Source organism: Toxorhynchites rutilus, chromosome 2 (genome assembly GCF_029784135.1).
Source record: "Toxorhynchites rutilus septentrionalis strain SRP chromosome 2, ASM2978413v1, whole genome shotgun sequence".
Classification (NCBI taxonomy): domain Eukaryota; kingdom Metazoa; phylum Arthropoda; class Insecta; order Diptera; family Culicidae; genus Toxorhynchites; species Toxorhynchites rutilus.
This window is the reverse complement of record NC_073745.1, coordinates 245596822-245616625: the sequence shown is the minus strand read 5'-3', so window position 1 is coordinate 245616625 and position 19804 is coordinate 245596822. Positions and strand designations below refer to the sequence as shown.

The 19804-nt window shown below is 38.5% G+C and overlaps 1 protein-coding gene across 5 annotated transcripts in view; it reads left to right on the top strand.

Annotated features, from left to right (window-relative positions):
- Nucleotides 1–19804, top strand: part of LOC129767348 (elongation of very long chain fatty acids protein 6) — a 90731-nt gene that overhangs the window by 52565 nt on the left and 18362 nt on the right. For all 5 annotated transcript variants that reach the window (XM_055768105.1, XM_055768103.1, XM_055768107.1 and 2 more), the window contains exon 3: nucleotides 7931–8068. In XM_055768105.1, the coding sequence (XP_055624080.1) occupies nucleotides 7931–8068 (138 nt within the window). The remainder of the gene's footprint in view (nucleotides 1–7930; nucleotides 8069–19804) is intronic.

The window sequence follows — 19804 nt, the reverse complement described above, 5'->3', positions numbered from 1 at the left end:
ACTAACGTTCCTAGAGGAACTTCGCCGTCTCAACGTAGTATTACTCGCGTCATTTTTATTAGTACTTAGTTGAGATTTCTATGCCAAATAACACGCCTTGAATGCATTCTGAGTGGCAAGCTCTAGAATACGCGTGATCACAGTGCAAGTCGGAGGAAATTTCTTTGACGAAAAAATCCCCCGACCAGAACGGGAATCGAACCCGAACACCCGGCATGTTAGTTATGACGCTAACCACTCGGCCAAGGGAGCACATGATGAAAGGTATATGATTGATTATATATTAGGCTGTCAAAAAAGTCCTGCGGTATTTCCGCGAGGTGTAGTTGTAAGCGCGTAGTTCTAGTTGTATTCATTGTATCGAGTCATACTATAGCTTGTTGGAAAGGTATTTTTCGCGCTATAATATAGTCCTTGACAGTGTTTTGTTTGGTGAAGTCGTTCGTGAGTTATAGTGTCGCAAATATGGAGCAAAATAAAGAGAAAATCCGACATATTTTACAGTACTACTATGACAAAGACAAAAATGCATCTCAAGCTGCCAATAAAATTTGTACAGTTTATGGACCCGATACAGTTTCCATTTCCACCGCACAACGATGGTTTCAACGTTTTCGTTCTGGTGTAGAGGTCGTCGAAGATGCGCCACGTTCCGGAAGGCCTGTCGTCGAAAATTGCGACAAAATCGCTGAATTTGCCGAGAAAGACCGGCATAGTAGCAGCCGTAGCATCGGCCAAGAGCTGGGGATAAGTCATCAAACCGTTATTAACCATTTGAAGAAGCTTGGATTCACAAAGAAGCTCGATGTATGGGTGCCACACACGTTGACGCAAAAAAAACATCTTTGACCGTATCGACGCATGTGAATCGCTGCTGAATCGCAACAAAATCGACCCGTTTCTGAAGCGGAAACGGTCGTGGTCGAAACCCGCTGAAGCGGCTCAGACGGTGGCCAAGCCCTCATTAACGGCCAGGAAGGTTCTGCTGTGTGTTTGGTGGGATTGTCAAGGAATAATCTATTATGAGCTGCTTTCCTATGGCCAAACGCTCAATTCGGACCTGTACTGCCAACAACTGGACCGTTTGAAGGTAGCACTCATGAAGAAGAGGCCATCTTTGATAAACAGAGGCCGCATTGTCTTCCATCAGGACAACGCCAGGCCACACACTTCTTTGGTGACGCGCCAGAAGCTCCGGGAGCTCGGATGGGAGGTTCTTTTGCATACGCCGTATAGTCCGGACCTTGCAGCAAGTGACTACCACCTGTTTTTGTCCATGGCGAACGAACTAGGTAGTCAGAAGTTAGCCACAAAAGAGGCCTGTGAAAATTGGCTATCCGAGTTTTTTGCCAATAAGGAAGCGAGTTTCTATAACAGGGGTATTATGAAGTTGGCATCTCGTTGGGAACAAGTCATCGAACAAAACGGCGCATATTTGACTTAAAACAGATGATTGTAACTAATTTTATGAACAAATGAAAATTCAAAAAACTTTTTTGACAGCCTAACTCAGGACTTTTTTGACAGCCTAATATATACAGTTTGAAAAAAAAAAATTTTTTTTAGATTTCGAATATGACTAATATGAATTTCTAATATGAGAAAAAATGTAACCTTCAACATTAAGGTATGAAGATTTTACTTGAATTTTTACCATGATTTTTTATATCGATATTGCAGCGAGACTGAGAAAAGTAGAAGTTAGGTGTCAAAGAACAAGTACAGGTCGGACTCGATTATCCGGAGTATTGATTTTTTTCACTCCGGATAATCGAATCCTCCGGATAATCCAGTCAAAACATTTTTTTTCTTTATTTGTTTTTTTGCTAGTATTTTTCTTTTTTTGAAAAAGGAATTTGATTTTTGATTCATCCCCTTATAGTCAGTGGTCCCCATGGCCTAGTAGTAAGCGTTTCGCTTGCCAAGATGGGGGCTTTGGGTTCGATTCCCGTTCGGGTCAGAAATTCTATCGTCATAGATCGTTTTTCTGGCTTGCACTGGTAAAGGGGAACTGTCTAGGGTTAAACTAGATTGTTTCTATCAATTAAAATGAAGTTCTTTAACCGCTCCATAACTTGTTCTTTGACGCACAACTTCTATTTTTCTTAATTTGGCTGCAATATCGATATAAACAGTTCCTGGTGAAAATTCAAACGAAATCTTCAAAAATCACGATTTTTACCCCACTGTACATGTATTAGCCACTTGAACTTCACCTTAACGTTGAAAGGTTACATTGATTCATGAAATAAGCCATATTTGAAATATAAAAAAAAATCCAAACTGAATATAATCGAGTCCAAAATTGTATATAATCGAATCACATATAATCGAGTCCGACCTGTACTGTATTCTATTAGTCAAAGCATTTCATTTGATACCAATATTGAGGGGATTGCAAAAAATACATAGTCGACCATTTTGTGGCGGCGACCTTTTCGAATTTATGTTGTTCATAGTGTAGTGTATTCTCCAAATCAAGCTATTCAGCCATATTTAGCGGCGGCCAAATTGAATTTCTCAGGATCATGGAATACGCAGTTTTATAATGACAGTAGAATTAAATGTATGTTCCAAATTTCAGATCAATCATTCAACAGGAACGGGGTCAATTTTCTGTTAATATGGGACAACAAACAAACATTCAAACATACATAGAAACAGGTCAAGCTGAATGAAACCATTCAAAAAGTAATTAGTTGTTTGGGGACTGCGGCCATCTTGAAATTGGATTTTTCATTGATACATTTTTGGGCAATTTTCACAAATAACATTGTTCTACTAGTGAAGCCTTTTCATTTGATACCCATATTGACGGGGTTCTGAGAAAATAGGTAATCCGCCATTTTGTAGTGGCCGCCATCTTAGATTTGCATTTATCATAAATAACTGTATTGATGGGGTTTTGAAAAAAATATATATGGCGCCATTTTGTGGTGGTGGCCATTTTGGATTTGAATTTTTCATAAATAACTATATTCTTCTAGTCAAGCCCTTCCATTAGAAACCCATATTGATGCGGTTCTGAGAAAAAATGAAATCCGCTATTTTGTAGTTGTCGCCATCTTGGATTTGCATTTTTCATAAATAACTGTATTCTACTAGTCAAGCTCTTTCATTTGATACCCGTATTGATGGGGTTGAAAAAAAAATATATATGGCGCCATCTTGCGGTGGCCGCCATCTTGGATTTGCATTTTTCATAAATAACTGTGTTCTACTAGTCAAGCCCTTTCGTTTGATACCAATATTGATGGGGTTCTGAGAAAATATGTAATCCGCCATTCTGTAGTGGTCGCCATCTTGGATTTGCATTTTTCATAAATAACTGCATTCTACTAATCAAGCCCTTTCTTTTGATACCCATATTAGCTATTCAATATAGAACTATCATATAAATTATTCAAAATTTCCGAAAATCAAAAATAAAATACTCCGGATAATCGAGTCTCCAGATGATCGAGTCCAACTCGTATATGCGAGGGAGATTTTTTTTCCATCAAATATGATCATCTATCATCTCCTGAGAAATTCTAGATAATTTTTTTATGTGAGAGCAGTGTTTTCTGCCTTTAAGAGGATGAATCGAAAATTGAATTCTTCTTTAATATTCAATTAACGAAAAATATATGCACAAAAAACGAATAACATTTTTTTTAACTCGATTATATACAGTATTCGATTACATACGGTGAAAAGAAATTGGATACTGTATATAATCGAGCCCGCCTTGTGTAAATACTACACGAGGCTTCGAAAGAAATTCTATATCTCAAGCATTGGAATAAGTAGAAAAGTCATTTCAGATTAATGAAAGTCGATCTTCTTAAAATAAAACGTTTTTACAGGATCCATTTTTCTACCAGTTTTTTTAAGAGCGGTCGTCCAGTTATTTGAAAAATATTATTGGCAACCTTGCCTGTGGGTGAAAACGGATGTTTTTTCTCTCAAATCGGCGAGCATTCCGATCTCTGCTCTTATGTATCTCCCTCAATAAGCTCCTTCAATTACCTTGATCCGCCGTCCGGATTTAAAATCATCGTCTGAATGTGCTTTTTATTCCACACATGGGTTTTTGAACAGAAATATTTGTTTTGATTTTTGCTATTTTTTTTGTCAACAGCTAGGTAGGTACAATGCTTGACACTGCACTGAATTGATACAATAGTAACTATCAGTCACAATTATTCAACATAGAAAAAAATATTATGGTTTTGGTACAATAATGAAAAAGTGTACGGACTAAAAAGCGTCCGAATTCAAAAGCATTACTGTATCATTGAAAAGATTTGTACAAAATTTAACCATTATTTGTATAGAAAATTCACTGAGTCTTTGATCAATCCAATTTGAAAAAAAAATCGTTTTTAGACTTCGCAGTAACTTCCAGCGCCGAATTATCGTCCTTCGGTATCATCGTAATACTGATTTGGAAGGCTTTTTCAACGATTTGACTAGCAGTTTAAGAACAATTTTCCGCAGTATATTCGACTGTGCAATGTGTACTTCAAGATCTTGTTATATTTTTGTTTTGCATATGTTCTTTTTTGGCAGACTTGTTTCACTTCTTGACTAGGTGAACCTTGCCAGAATATTCACCTGTCCTCGGATTTCTGATTGCCAAAACGGGACTAGGCTCTGCGGAAGGCACGTATCTGCATGCTCGTGCTGTTCAGTCCTGTCCTAGGAATTGTCGGACAATCGCGCAGGTGCCAAGCATGACCGACTTTTGGATTCCGGTCAATTCCTTCTCGATATTCAACACCTTTAGTGCTTCCATCAGTGTCTTCGGGACAATTCCAGTTCCAGAAAGAACAACTGGAACTATTCTTGGGACCTCCCTTAGCCCCCATAGTTCCTTGAGTTCAACGGTCAATGGTCAATGCTTGCAAATGTTGCGACCTCCAGATTTTGGTTCAGTGGAATAGCGACATTGATGATGGTGACTTTTCGGTCACTCTTTTCGTAAACCATTATATCTGGACGGTTGTGGTAGATCGAGCGGTCGGTCAGAACAGTGCGTTCCCAGTGCTTGAGACGGTAATTTTCCAGGGCAGGTTCAGGCAGGTACCAATAGTTTGGTACGGCCTTCAGTAGACCACATTGGAGAGTTTCCAGGGGCTTCCAAGGAACCACATTGGAGCGCCAGTTGTTGGTGAACAAGGCGGGCCACGTTGTTGTGACGGTGGGTGTAGGCTGCGTTGGGCAAAACGGGACAGCATCCCATAATGTGTTCTATGTTTTCACTCGATTGATAGCACATCCGGCAAATGTCATCAACGTCTTGATGCCAAACGTACTGCCTGCAGTTGTTTGTCGGCATTACCCTGACCTGTGTGGCTATCATGTCGGCTTCTACTATTGAAGAGAGTTCACTACGCGTTAACCACAGATTAAATGCGGGTTTTTCGATGTGTGGATAATCCAGTTTATTTTTAAAATATTTTTGTTTTTGTTTTGAAACAACAAAACAACTTGTAGAGTTGAAATGCTGCTCAACTTAATCATGTTTCAAGGCTTGGTGACAACAAACTGAGCTTGTTAGAAATTTCCATTTTTCAAACAGAAAGAACGGTTGAGTGTTCAAAGCGACTTGGCGAAAGCTGTTATAAATATGATGGAGCAAATATTCTCGGGAGAATCGCCAGTTCTCACAGCTTTCTCTATGTCCCAAACGTACAACAGATAATTGTTGCTTCGAATTTTCTGAAGTATTCGGATGGTGATTCGCACGATAGTTGTACGGCTATCAGCTCGAAGCAGAGGGTGCCCGATTCGGTCATGATTGAGCTTATCAAGTTTACAGTGAATACACCGGAAGTGAAACAGATGATTTGGTTGAATTTTGCAGTCTGGGAGCTGCTTGGCTTCCTCGGACCACCAGTCCAATCCCATACACCAATCTGGAGGTCACAATCGCTAAACCGATCTATAGTAAAGTAACTCCCCTTTATTCCGCGCGGCGGATGACGTGAGGTGGCTCAAGTCACGGTGTTCTCTCAGATAAATGGCGTGACTATAGTTCGTCACATAGGTGTGATTTGAAGTCATTTCCTCCTATGTTATCGACTCGGGTATAAAATAGGAGCTGAAAACTAAGTTGGCTTCCACAATACAACAAGAATCCGCTATTCGCCGTGAGTAATAAAGGGGAATGTGTTATTTCGATTGGAAGTCTTTTTCACTCAATTTGGGAAAACATATAGAAATATGATGAAATAGTCCCGAAATTCGCCTGAAATCCAATATGATGATAAGAATTAAGAACTCTTCTGCTACAGCTGAGCTTTATTGTGATTATCACCTGTATACACAGTTGTCTGCTGCAATGATATCGCTGCATGCGCATCCCAAATAACAACTCAGGTGTTATAAATTATTTTCAATTATTCCAGGTGATAACTTTATTATGTCTATTTGATTCGCCAGGAATCTTGTCAGTGCCATAAGAAAACATCCACATCAACATTTATTACCACCTGACGTTCATCATCAAATGGCACGCATTCGGATGCAAACTTGCCACTCCTCGTCACTTGTCTATTAAATAACTCATCAAACAAATGACTGCACTTGTGGTGTGGATATGTGTTGGCAGCGATTACCGCTATCGGATGCAATGTAATAATGTTTACAACTCGATTGCGGTTGCGCCGAGTGGCGTGTCGCGTGGGCACTCGCAATACCAGGGTATGCGTACATAAGTATGCGTTACTTGCAAAATGTGTAAACTGTGATTACACTATCTGCCAAGAGATCGGTACATCCGAATCAGATCGAATGTACGACATCCCATTGGCAGCAAAAATCGTCACCTCTATAAAACGCTGTTGTTGCCACAAACAACAAAACATAAGAATTCATATTTAGCTTTTCCGTTGAACCCTGACCACACTTGCACGACTACAATTTAACTTATTAAGTACTGTCATCAGCTCAGCCGTAATCAGTCGGGTTTTGTGTTGCCATTATTTATTCATTGCCCAGTTTACGAAGGAAGGGCAAAAAATATACCACCAGGGAAAAAGGTGCTTGGCCCGTTTTTCGTCCACGTTTATTATGCACGTGTAATCACATGCGGAGCCCCGTGTGGTGGGCACACAAAGGGTAAGTTCTGTTTGTTGCCTACATCGGATGCATCGGGAAGACATTAAGGTTAATTGCCTCAATTTGCAATTGCTTTGTAATTCGCGGTCAATAGGTGCACTCCAGTGACTTTTTTCGATTCATTAAAGATTCATTGGGAAGTGAATAATTAGGTGCAGAATGTGAAGCAAAACGTTTATCAATAACTTGGACGACAACTGTCGTGATCCCATCACTGAACTTGTAACTTGCTTAGTAATGATTGATTAATGAAATAATAATAAAAAGGATTGATCTCATAGAAGGGTCCTTTCATAGGAACATCACATTTACCATACACATGATTCCCATAATTAGTGTTCGCTCATTTGTTGTAGTTCGTTCACCTCGTTTCGAAGCTCAGAATAAAATAAGTTGTACATGCCGGCTGGAGTGTAATACAATTAGTGCCAATGAACTTTGGCTCGGACCAGCACCAACGGAACGGTCACAGTCCGAAAGTGTTATTTGCATAAACATTCGTGTCTACATTCTACTAAGGAGCAAACAAGTTGTCGTGCTTGTGTCATATCACTCATTCTATGTGCATTGCATTACTGCACTTGTTCTTATGTACCTAGTTTCAAACTAAAGACTCAGCCAACATGCGATTTGTTTTTGGCGCCATTTGTGGCGACGGTGTTTACTACTTTACAATAAACACCTTTCAGAGCACGTGTTGAAAGAGCATGTATACCAAGGAAGACTACCTGGTTCTCTGAGAACCGGCGAGACACCCTCACGTTCAATCTCTCTTGCATACACACAAACCCGCTAACTGCTCTTTTTTCCGTTTATTTTACAGGTTCGAGCTACGCGGTCTGCTAGCGATATGGAACACGTTACTAGCAATGTTCAGTATAATGGGTGCCTGTCGGACAGCACCGGAGCTAGTACACGTACTAAGACACTATGGTCTCTTCCATTCAGTCTGTGTTCCTAGGTAAGTCAACACACCGTCCTTGACCTTAGAAATTCATCCAACAGGGTTTGCTTATCATGAAAGGGCATACACGGCCCAACCCATCTAGACAGAACGAAAAGTGCTTTATCACCTGATGGTCTTACCATTCACTAGATAGGTAGTTTCCTCAATTAAAATCGAGATAAGAAGTGATTCACCTTGCTACTGACCGGTAAAAACAGACAAAAGCCACTGATAGACGAGTGCAGGGCTTAAATGGTGGCGATAAATTTGTGTGCACTGGAATAACGCGCAATAGTGTGTCAGTTTTTTTTTTATATTTTAGCAACGTGACTGAGAGAAAACTGTCGAACTACGGATGATTTGTTCAAAAGGAAATGCTAAATAAACTATGCTGATTCTGGAGAATCTTTGAACATGCTAGTTGAAATACACACTTAGTGCTATATGAAATGAAGCGTTGGGTTGGATGATACTCCTGCATGACGAAGAATAACTCTCGAATTTATTGTCTAACATGATCTTCATCAAGAATAAAACATTTTCCATAACAGCTCTCTACTGCCGATTCGTCGGATTTCTCAAACTATTCTTTCACAACATTAACGACTTCCTTGTCTCTTACAACGCACACCTCCGAGTTAGGGAACAGATCATATTCGCGGTGAGCTAAATCTGGTGAATATGGTGTCCAGGGGACCAACACTTCAATTCGATGATCGACCGATAGTTTTCGAGCGACTGTTAGCAAACGCGGATTGCTTAAACACTGCTTCAATAGAGAAATGTTACGAACGCGTTCAGTTGACAACTTAGAACACTCAGATGTATTTCTCAGCTTTAACCTATATCACGTTCAGAGTTCTGAACGTGGCTCATCAGTAGTGATTGTGTGAACTTTTTTGAATCCAGATACCCACTGTTCAAGGATTCTGTGTGGAGTCCGGTCTGATTTTGCATGGGTAGATTTGTCGGGTTTTGTTCATTGCGTTCTTTAAAAAAATATTAAAAAAAAATCTGATTTGATTATAATGGCAATAAAATTTCCCGAACCATACATTCTATGCTGTTTTTTTTAATTTCTTTCGCATCCAAATTTATCTTACCTTGCCCTTCTTTATTTTCCGTTTTGCAATTGCCCAATCTTCATCTCGGGATTAGTTAAATGGATTGAACTCTTGTTCGATGTAATTTTGTTATCAATCATTTTCTTATATGGGCATGTTTGAACTGTCCGAAACTTCATGGGTAGGTCCTGCAGGTTCTTCCGTCTCCGAGCATAAAGTTTTAATTGTAATGAAAATCTAACTTATTCGTCCGTAACTACAAATTTCCTAATCAGAATTTTTCTAGCACACTTTACAGCAAGGATGGTTCCAATCGTATCAACGAGCACTCGTCGCATTCTCTTATTTGATTCATTTAACACACACAATAATATGTTTTGCATCACCCATGGAACAGAAAACTGACGTGTCAATGAAAACACTGAAAGAACACAGCGTGAGAGTTATCGCTTGGCAACTGTGCGCGTGTTCATCGATGCTTGCTTGTAGGGGAAGTGGGGCCACCCTAAGGAATATGTCTATTTCCATCGCCCAGATACCGATTCAATTCCCGTTTCTCGAAAAATATTATAGTTCAACTCATTGTTCTTCAAGAGAGCAAACGACTTTTAATATAAAAATTCAAAATAGTAAACTTTTCATCATTAGAGAAAAGTTGAAAAATCAAACTTTTTTTTGCTTGGAGGTAAAGTGGTCACCTAGTGGGGACAAAGTGGTCACCCGCACATATCAAGCTAAATGGGATAAATTTATGCTATGATATAAAATTATTTTTTCGTCCAAATTTGTTCAAATCATATTTGATATAATAGGTACATTAGGGTAGCAGTGAAAATGGTCATGTCAAATTTCAAAAACCGACCATGTACATTTTGTTTATTGGCCAAAAAAATGATCTGTGCAAAGTTTCAGCTCGATCGGACATGATTTAGAGGAGCCTCAAAGCGCTCAAAGTTTTTGTTTTTTGATCCTCAAAAATCTGGAAAATCGAATTTTTTTTCGATGCCAAATGACTTGAAATGCATTAAACGTCGGGATCTGATGTTATCACGAAAAAAAAATTTGGCCTAAAATCGACTTCGACAAAAAATCAAAACTTCTTTGAGCACTTTGAGGCACCCCTAAATCATGTCTGATCGAGCTGAAACTTTGCACAGATCATTTTTTTGTGCCAATAAACAAAATGTACATGGTCGGTTTTTGAAATTCGATGATGAAATTTTTCCCATACATCCATTGCCACCCTAAGGTACATGTAGGAAATAAGCTTGGCCTATTCACCTAGAGTTTCAGTTTAAATTTTCTCTTGCATACAAAAACGTAGTAAGAAACACATAACGTTTCGCATAATGAGGCTTGGTTTAGTTAGAGTGGCATATTTATCCAGGTTCAAAGCCACAAAAGGATCTTCTTCAAGAGCAGAAAGTGATGAGGTATATCAGCTTTAGTAAACAGAACATTGTAAGTTGTTATACACCGACCACTTTGTCTCCAAACGTCAAAATAATGTCCATGTTAATTGATCGCTGAGATTAAGCAATATATCTGTTCACCTCTACTAGAATATGTGAGCAGTCGTCCAAACTAATGATTTGTCCAACATATCAGATTGAATAGACTAAATTTCATGATAATTTCCTTAGATACCATGCGCACAGAACTACGGCCGAATGGCTACTGAGAGAGCAATTTCTGTTTTTATTTGTATTTTGACATGCGACAGCTCTACTGAAGTACAGGGTGACTCAAAAGTCATTAAATTCTTCAACCATAAGGTGACTATCAATACGGCATCTATAGTCAATAGTTATACTACCAAACAAGCAGGTGACCACTTTGTCCCCCATGACCAATTTGCCCCACTACCCCTATCATTTTCGTTAGTTTCTGTCGTCGCTTTGCTATCGTTTTCTAATCCGATTGGGTGCTAAGCCTTGCGTTAAACTTATACCCTATTGCAAGATTTACATATTTCTATGTTTCAAAAATTATAATGCGAACTTTTGCTCCTCACTACTCTACTGAAGAATTTGACGTTGGACGATTTTTAGGAATATCTCATCGCATTGAACAACACAATCAATGAACAATGTACAATGTACAAATGCAGCATCGGTGAACAACAGCGGTTTCATGGAGGGCAGTTAAACTGTGAAACCAAGCCAACAACTTTGTCTAGTAATCCACATGTCGTGCATTGGCCCCTAAAACGCTTGCTATCGGTATGATTATTGTTCAAATGAGTGCAATCACGAGAAAATTATCGCTTGGCGACCCTTCTCTGTCTTATCCGCACACAAATCCGATCGATGAAGCGTGAATCATTGGTCGACAGAGTTATTCGTTCAACTTACGAGACAAAATGAACTTGTCTAACACATGTTCGGATTCGTTCACTCACTGAGTGGTATCTTATAATGCGAGACCAACACCGCTATAAAATGAACAGTAAACTGTACCCCATATTTTGGGTGGTATATGGTGCCCCTAACTGGAATCATATACCACCCAAAAGATTGAAGGCGATATACATACCTAATACGACTATGGTCGTAGGGATATACCATTTATCACAGACATGATTTCCACGGCATGTAATAAGATTTTTCGCAGCGATAGATTGATTTTAATTATTTGTTTATGCGACAACTGCATCTGTCTGATATGCATACCTTCTTCTTCTTAAATGACACCAACGTTCCTAGAGGAACTTCGCCGTCTCCTTATAGTTTTACTTGCGTCATTTTGATTACCACTTAGTTGAGATTTCTAAGCCAAATAGCACCCCTTGAATGCAATGCAGTGCAAGTCGGAGGAAATTTCTTTGACAAAAACTCCTTCGACCAGAACGGGAATCGAACGTGAACTCCCGGCATGTTAGGTGTGACGCTAACCACTCGGCCAGCGGAGCACTTGATATGCATATATAATGTTGATTAATTCGATTTTACGATAGTGTATATTATGAAACCGATGTTTGTTATACTGAATTACGACTTGAACTGTCGTGATGAAAAAAAATAATCGGGGTTTTCGCATTTTTAACGATTTTGGACATACATGTATACTTTGATCAACATTACCCAGTAAACATTAAATCGCGTAACTTGGCATATTGTTAGTCGCATACATAACATACTTGAAATTATCCAATTTAAGTAAAATATGCCCCGTTTTGTTCGCAAACTTGTTGCCATTTAGAAGGCAACTTCATTACCTCAAACGAGACAGACGCGAGTTCTACGCTCTGTCCGAAATTATAATAAAGTTTCGTTTGTACAATAAATTTGTTAGTTAACCCACCGTTATCACCGTTCGGGTCGGTTTGCAGTGCAAGAACTCCACTGGCAGCTGAGTACTCATAGGAATTCGGCCGGTTCATCGCTAGCAGAGTACGATCTGCAACAGATTTAGCCGTGAGCGGATTCCTCAACAATCCATTTTTCCTGTTTCCATGATCACCGTTGGACGAGGCGATAAGGTGAGCCCGACCTGCTCCAACATATGGTTATATAGGGATTTAAGGAGTTAAATTGATCGCTAAAAGATCAGCAGGCCTGAAACAGCTTTTAATTGTTCAAATTTTAATGAAAAATTTTACTTCATGCTATTTGATTACATAAAACACGTAACACTGACTCTCACTCAAGCAATTCTATATAAATTTTCCACTTCCATTTCCATTAAAAAACAATCGACAACCTGCAATCACGTATCCGACTGCATCTTTTTAGCTTTATAAGTACGAGTTTTCACTGCTCTAGAATTATGTTCCATATGCTGCTGCATATCATCCAAACAACTGGAGTTCGAATCCCATCGGATTTCTAAAAGTCAATTGAATAGTTTCTTTTTCCACAAACATAAATGTTCTCATATAAGGTACACCGGGGCAAGTTGAAACGATTTTTTCGAAGTTCAACTTGGAAGTTATCTTAAAAAATCACTAAATCACTAAATTGAAATCTGTTTGCAGCATATACAAGGTATGACAGATGACTTTCGATAAAAAATAGAGATTCACACTGGATGTTTCGAAAGATATTGGAATTGAAGGAATTACTTATAAACAATTGGAAAAAGTGGTATTGGTACATGTACACGTAAAATGAGCACTACATACTAGGAATTCATATACGGAACAATAGCATCGAGAATGCTATTTTAGACGTTTTCATGTCAGAATAGAGCCACTCAAAACAACCACTCATGAGGTTTATGGGATCATTCAAATATTCATATATTCCGTAACGAACTCAGGAAGCGAGGAGGAGATCCCTTAGAAATAAATCCAAATAAGTCTAAACATTTTTATGCAAATGACCATCTCTTACTAGTTATAAAGGGAAGAGGGAGTCTAAAATAGTGAAACAAATTGCGTTATGCAATATTTGAACAACCCCCAGTTGCGAAATCAACAAATTTCACTTGTCCCATGTATTCATAAAGTACGTAGAGCATACTGTGGAACGAAACATGAATAATCCTTATTCCTTGAATTTATCATCATTCATTCATACAGCCGACATCTGCAGCAAAGACAAAAAATAGTCGATTTTAACTGGTTTTTCGACTTACCCCAGGGTTGAAAAAATCATGGGCTGAGTTGAAATGCTCAGAGCTATACGGAAAAAGATTTTTCAGTTTAGTTTTCAAAACCACCTGCACTTGATTATCCCTATTTGATTACCTGACGTGCAATTCTGGCGATATTATTTTAAAAAATCAGTTTTTTTCGGACCGATCGGGCCAAAAAAAATGTCCAAAATTGACTTATCAGATGGAGAAACGACCAAGTGCCGAAAACTCATTTGCTACAAAAAAATCGTTTTAAACACACAAACGTTCCTGCGAGAGGCCGCCGGCTCGCTGTCAGAAGTTGATCTTTCGCAGGCACGCTTGTGTGTATGGTTACTTTTGTTATTATATGAAACATTTTGAGTCATAAATATAAATTCATTAACCAATCTTTTCAAATGTAGGATATCTGGCGTAGTGGTAGCATCCATACACGCAGAGATCACGTGTTCAATTCTCACTCCCGACATTCTTCCAAAAATGGAAGTAAAAGTGACGAAACAGCCGAAATGTGTTGAAAGTCACTATAATAAAGAAGAAAAAATCTCTCCAAATTCGACCATTAATTTTGTTTTCCATTATCTACAATGCTCCAATCTCAATCTCAAGGAATTTTCCTCTAAACAAAAACTTTTGGACCCACTGTGCACAATTATTCGTGCTTTTTGACATACAGGCGATAAATGGAAAACATGTTTGCATCCCAGAGCCTGGTTGATTTGTGATAAATTATCGAGAGCGCTACACGACAACGGCGAATCATATTACCTTTGCAGGTATAAATACGCACTAACCTCGGTTCACCAGCAATTAACGCACGAGTCAATTATTGATCCAGAATAGATCAGGAAACGTTCGATAAGCTGATACTTTATAACACAGGTGATACAAGGTGGCATTGAAAGATGATTGAGTGAGTAACGTTAATTTGAGATTCGGTATGAAAAAACCCTAAATCTAACATATATTCAGGAGAGTACTCTCGCGGACATTACACGGTTCATGAACCAGGGAAGGCAACTTTCTAAAGCTGCAACATGAGCTGCGCTACAAAATGGTAATTCTCGATCGGAAATTAACACCTAAAAACTGGTTCAAGCAAACCAAAAAATCGCTCTGCAAATACTAATTTGCCGCTTCTGGTAGAATTGATAAAAATTGGTCGAACCAGTCGAAGGCAGTAAGTGCATATCATGCCAACATCGTTTGATTTTATGAACGTGGAGATAGTTTGCGTCACAACGCTGAACGAGATTTTCGCTCAGCAATGACATAACGAAGCTTGCTCGTAAATAGCGGCATCCGCTTTTGGAGTTGACAAACGATGCAGGCGTTTTGCGTTCATTGGCAAGTTGGGGAAACCGTTTTGCTGTTGCTTTTGACACTTCACCGTGTGTAGTGTTTATTCTTGATTCCGACGGTAGAGCGGGAAACAGTAGTAGTAGTAGAATAATTAATACCATGTGGAAGTAACTTACATGCAAATGCAGCAACCAGACACTACCTGTTACTGAGCAAAGTTGAGCCAAATTGTACAAGATCCAGTTTGCAACTATAATACCAATTACATACTAATTTGCAGTATATACATCGAGGTAGCAACTGCTACCTGTTGTTTACTAACTAGGAATCTAAGAGTTCATGAATGCTATGGTAGAACTGTTCTACCAATACCCGATCAGATACCCGACGCTTACCCAAGTGATCAACTTATATAGAACGTATTTTTGAACGGTTTGTTCAATTAAGATTCAAAAAATAAAAAAAAAGTATGATAAAAATACACGTCACTTTCCACAATTAGTCCTTCATCGGCGTTAACTTGGACTCCGCTTCTACAGATTTGTTTCACAGGGGATCGAAGTTTTTATTTTGTTTATGTTCCTATATCTAGAGAAACACATTGAATTATATTGAAACGGGATGGCTCCTCAATTGTTTATATTGATTGTCAAATTTCGCTAGTCAGTCATGATGTCCCTATACCGCTACATAAATATTTCGCCCACGGCGAGCTTATCTCCCATGCGTAGCTCGTAACCCAGAAAATCATCCGGTTCATTGGATCGATTATTTATTTTTTTTACGAAACAGCAAACAAAACAAACAATCGCGCAGCCTTCTTGCATAACAATGCAAACTTGTTTTCTCTGGATGGGCGCGCGGGCTGCTGTCGTTTCCTCAGCTCTCTATAGGGTGAGCTCCGAAGGCCAGAAAGCTGGCGGTAAGGCACGCATGATCAATATGTCAATAAGCGGTTATCGAAAAGTGAAAGTTCACAGATTTTCAGGTGAACCTGAAATATGAAGCTCGCCGAGTGAGAGAATGGTGTGCGAGATTGATGGTAGTCATTCACGTTTAATTGCCACCGAGGACATTCCGATGCGATATAGATTGCGCAAAATAAGGTTTATCTTCATCGCTTTATTTTTATTATACAGCATTCGGTGTATGGATGTCTCCACCCCATCTTGTGAAAATAAAAACACATTTGCCCGTGTAGAGAATGAAAGAAAGATTTGTTCAAAGTGTTGAAAGTATGCTTCATCTGCAACTACAGCAATCACGAGCTGTAGATAATTTACAGATTCATTGCCTGAACATGTTTTGCTTCTTTATATAAATTCAATTATCAAGACAAATTTTGATGCATGTCAAAATATGGCATCATCAGTAACAGTTAGGTACAGTGAATATGGCAAATATATGTGTCGCCTAGTTGCAAAACTGGCTAAGAAAAAAACTAATTTGAGGAGTTGGTCGGTTTTGCAACTAGACGACATATATATGTTGGCGGATGTGTTTTAGCGTTGCCATGTTGAAAACATATTTTGATTTGTCTGAACAGCCATTCTAACTATTTTTCTTCAAACCTTCAAACGCGCTAGTTGTCGGTATACATCACCAGTGATAGTATCAAATGGTTCCAGAAACTCAACCATAATGATTCCTCCTGAGAATCAATTGCCATTGCCATTGTTTGCGGATTACCGCAAACGGTAATCCAATTGGATCAACAACGATGTCATTGTACAACATATGAGTTTTATTTTTTGAACTTTCTCTCAAAGTTTTTCAAAAGCTTAAAAAATCTTTCTCACCATAACATTAATCTACGGACAGAGACAAGTAAAACAGAATAGAGATAGCTCAAATCTGCGCACACCTTCCTCGGGTTTTGCGCTTACCAACACATTTAGCGTTCCATTTTTAATTATATACAGTAGAACCCCGATTATTCGCGTGCGGTTGATCCGCTGTGCAGATTATTCGCGACAGCGAGTTCCATAGTGAATCTATAGGCCTTCTTGGAATTTGTCAGCGAGTGATTGGCTCATGCTTTTTTGTTTTGGTCATGGCTTTCACATTATCTGGCCACTGGAGTACAACGGAGTACACGTTTAATGATTTCTTTATTGATAGGGTGAGAGAAGAGCAAAGCACACCGTTTGTTTTGGCTTTGGTACGTAAATAGATCAATTCCCTTATCAGACTGTGTGGCGCTTTACTGACACGCGTCTTAGAATACATTTGAAAAAAATAACAATTCAATACTGAAGTAAAATGTATGAACGATGTGTTCCGTTGAACAATTGCAAATATAAATATATATAGAAGGTGTATTTGCATATGAAGTAAAATTCTGATTAAACGCGCGTGTATCATGAGCAAATTTATAACACATGGGAATTGGGGCTCTTTTAGAAGTGTATTTCCACTTATACTTCAGTCATTGAGGCTGAAAGAATGTTCCAGGGCATAAAAATAGCATGGAAAGAATTGCGATCTTACCTTGTAGCAACGCCACGGGAAGTCACAAATTTAAACTTATTGTAATCAGCAAATTAAAAAAAAAACAAGATGATTATATTTGAAAATTCCTTAATATTTTCCTTCATTGATCGTATTTTTTTCACATTCTCACGTTGGAGTGACTTAAACCTTCTCTTCGTAGGCCGAGGCATTTTGATTGAATGTAATACTTTTCCGTCTATATTTTTTTTGACAGCAGAGGCAGTCGTCGCAGTGTTCCGAGCTCTGCAATACAATCTTCTTAAGCACGAGTTTTCCGACGTTTTTCATTATACATTGCGACGGCAAATGAAAATTTAATATCTTGTTAGTAATCGATTAGAATTTGGTTGACATTATTTGATGGGAAGTGTGCGAAAACGATCATTTTCCCCACAATGTTTCGCAAAATTATTGTATTTCGGGCGAGGGGTGAGGGAGGGAGATTAAAGAAGTGAGCGCCATTGTGGCAACCGTTTGTGGCTTCCTTCAACCTTCACCTTAAATCGGACGATTCCTTCCTCGGGTTTCACGCTTAGCAACACATTTGATGTTCCATTCTTATTCATGTATGTTTTCATGTTTTTTATGTTTTTTTAACAATTTTCCTCAATGAAAAATTATGATCATGGTTTTTCCACCTCTGATCATGGTCTGTCCAAAAAAATATCATTGTTTGTTCGGTTTTAGAAATCACCATTTTTGAATGGAAAAATTCAAATTTTTCTTCAAAAAAATCTTCATTGTTTCATAGATTTCCTTTGATTAAGGCAGTATTCTAATCTAGAAATTTGAAAAAAAACAATGTTTTTTTCCTTCTTATTTCTGTAGTTTAGGCATTCAAGAATATACCCTAGAAAGGACATATTGAAAATCCTATTATTTACCGAGTTAAAGCCATTACGGCCATAACAATGAACTTCAAACGCATTTTTCTCGAAACTAGTTTTTTCAAACTGGCGTACACGATATCTCAAGTTCTATTGAAGCGATTCATGTCGAATTTCTACGGATACAATCTGCATGCATCTCTCTATCGCAAAAATTATATTTTTTAGGTTTTACTATTTTTAAAAAATAGGGAAACATAACAAGAAACCTTTTGAACCGCATTTTGTTTTCCAAACGGCCGCCATTTTCTGAAAAAAAAACATGTTTTTGACTTATCCGAGGTTCATGCAATCTGGCTAGAAGGCTGGAATCGTATACGCCATGGAACAACTTTTTTTTTTGATCTCCCTCATTTCATCAGCTCTTAACTATTCTAGTTATGAATATTTTTTCTCCGTTAATTTTTTTTATTGTTAAAAGATAGATGAACAAATAATGATATAATGAATAGTAAAAATATTCTTTGTTTTATTTTTAAGGAGCTCGAAAAAGTGTCCAAAATTCGTGTCTCTACACTAGAATACCCCCTTAAGAGAAGTAATCGTAAAATAACTTACATGCACCTGTCTGAATACCAAGTATTGTTCCTTTGTGAACCCATAAACCTCCTAGACAGCACACTCGGGGCTGCTTTAGCGTGATGAAGGTTTTGCAGAACCTTAGTATTTTGCGTTAGTTTTGACCGTTTGTTTGGTACATTCGGGAGAGTTTCTAAACCTATTGCGGTAGCCGCTGAGTTGGAACCGCTTGGCCTAGGAACTTCCAGATTGTCAAGCTTCGCGGATTTAAAAGATTCACCGCGTAGAATCTTCTCTTTGCCAAAATCCCTGATGACGTCTCTTTGGTTTTTATGTGGAACCGCGAATTTGGCGCCATTAGTTCCAGAAGACCTCAGATTTACAAGGTTTTTTGAGTTTAAAGATTCCAGGCTGCCGGAACCCGAGGAATTTCGTTTGTTGCTATTGTTCATAAAGGTCCCACGAGTTGCACGGTAAAGAAAGTAAACTGCATCAGTGATCAATTTAATGCAGTAAGGGCACGATGTACACCCTGGTACTCCGCAGGCTCCGTTAGTTATAAGGTATATAACAGTTTCTCCGTAAACCTGACTCAACAGTCATTCGGGCATTTAGTTGTTATCTCACTCTACGACTCGACTATCTAATTTCATTCTTCTCCGTCAAATGAACTTCAATGCAAATGAGGTTTCCGTTTCACTTTATATGGACGTAAAAATAAAATTGTATACGCGGGTAACGAGATTCGTGTCAGCGGGAGCAGAAGTGTGGATTGAAGTGGTTGAATGAAGAGGCAGATTTGTATTCATTAGTCACGTCAATTAGAATAACCATTTGCTAGATAGTTCATCAGTCATCCTCGCTCTCAACGCTTGTCAATTAATTTTCTAATCAATTCAAATCATGTT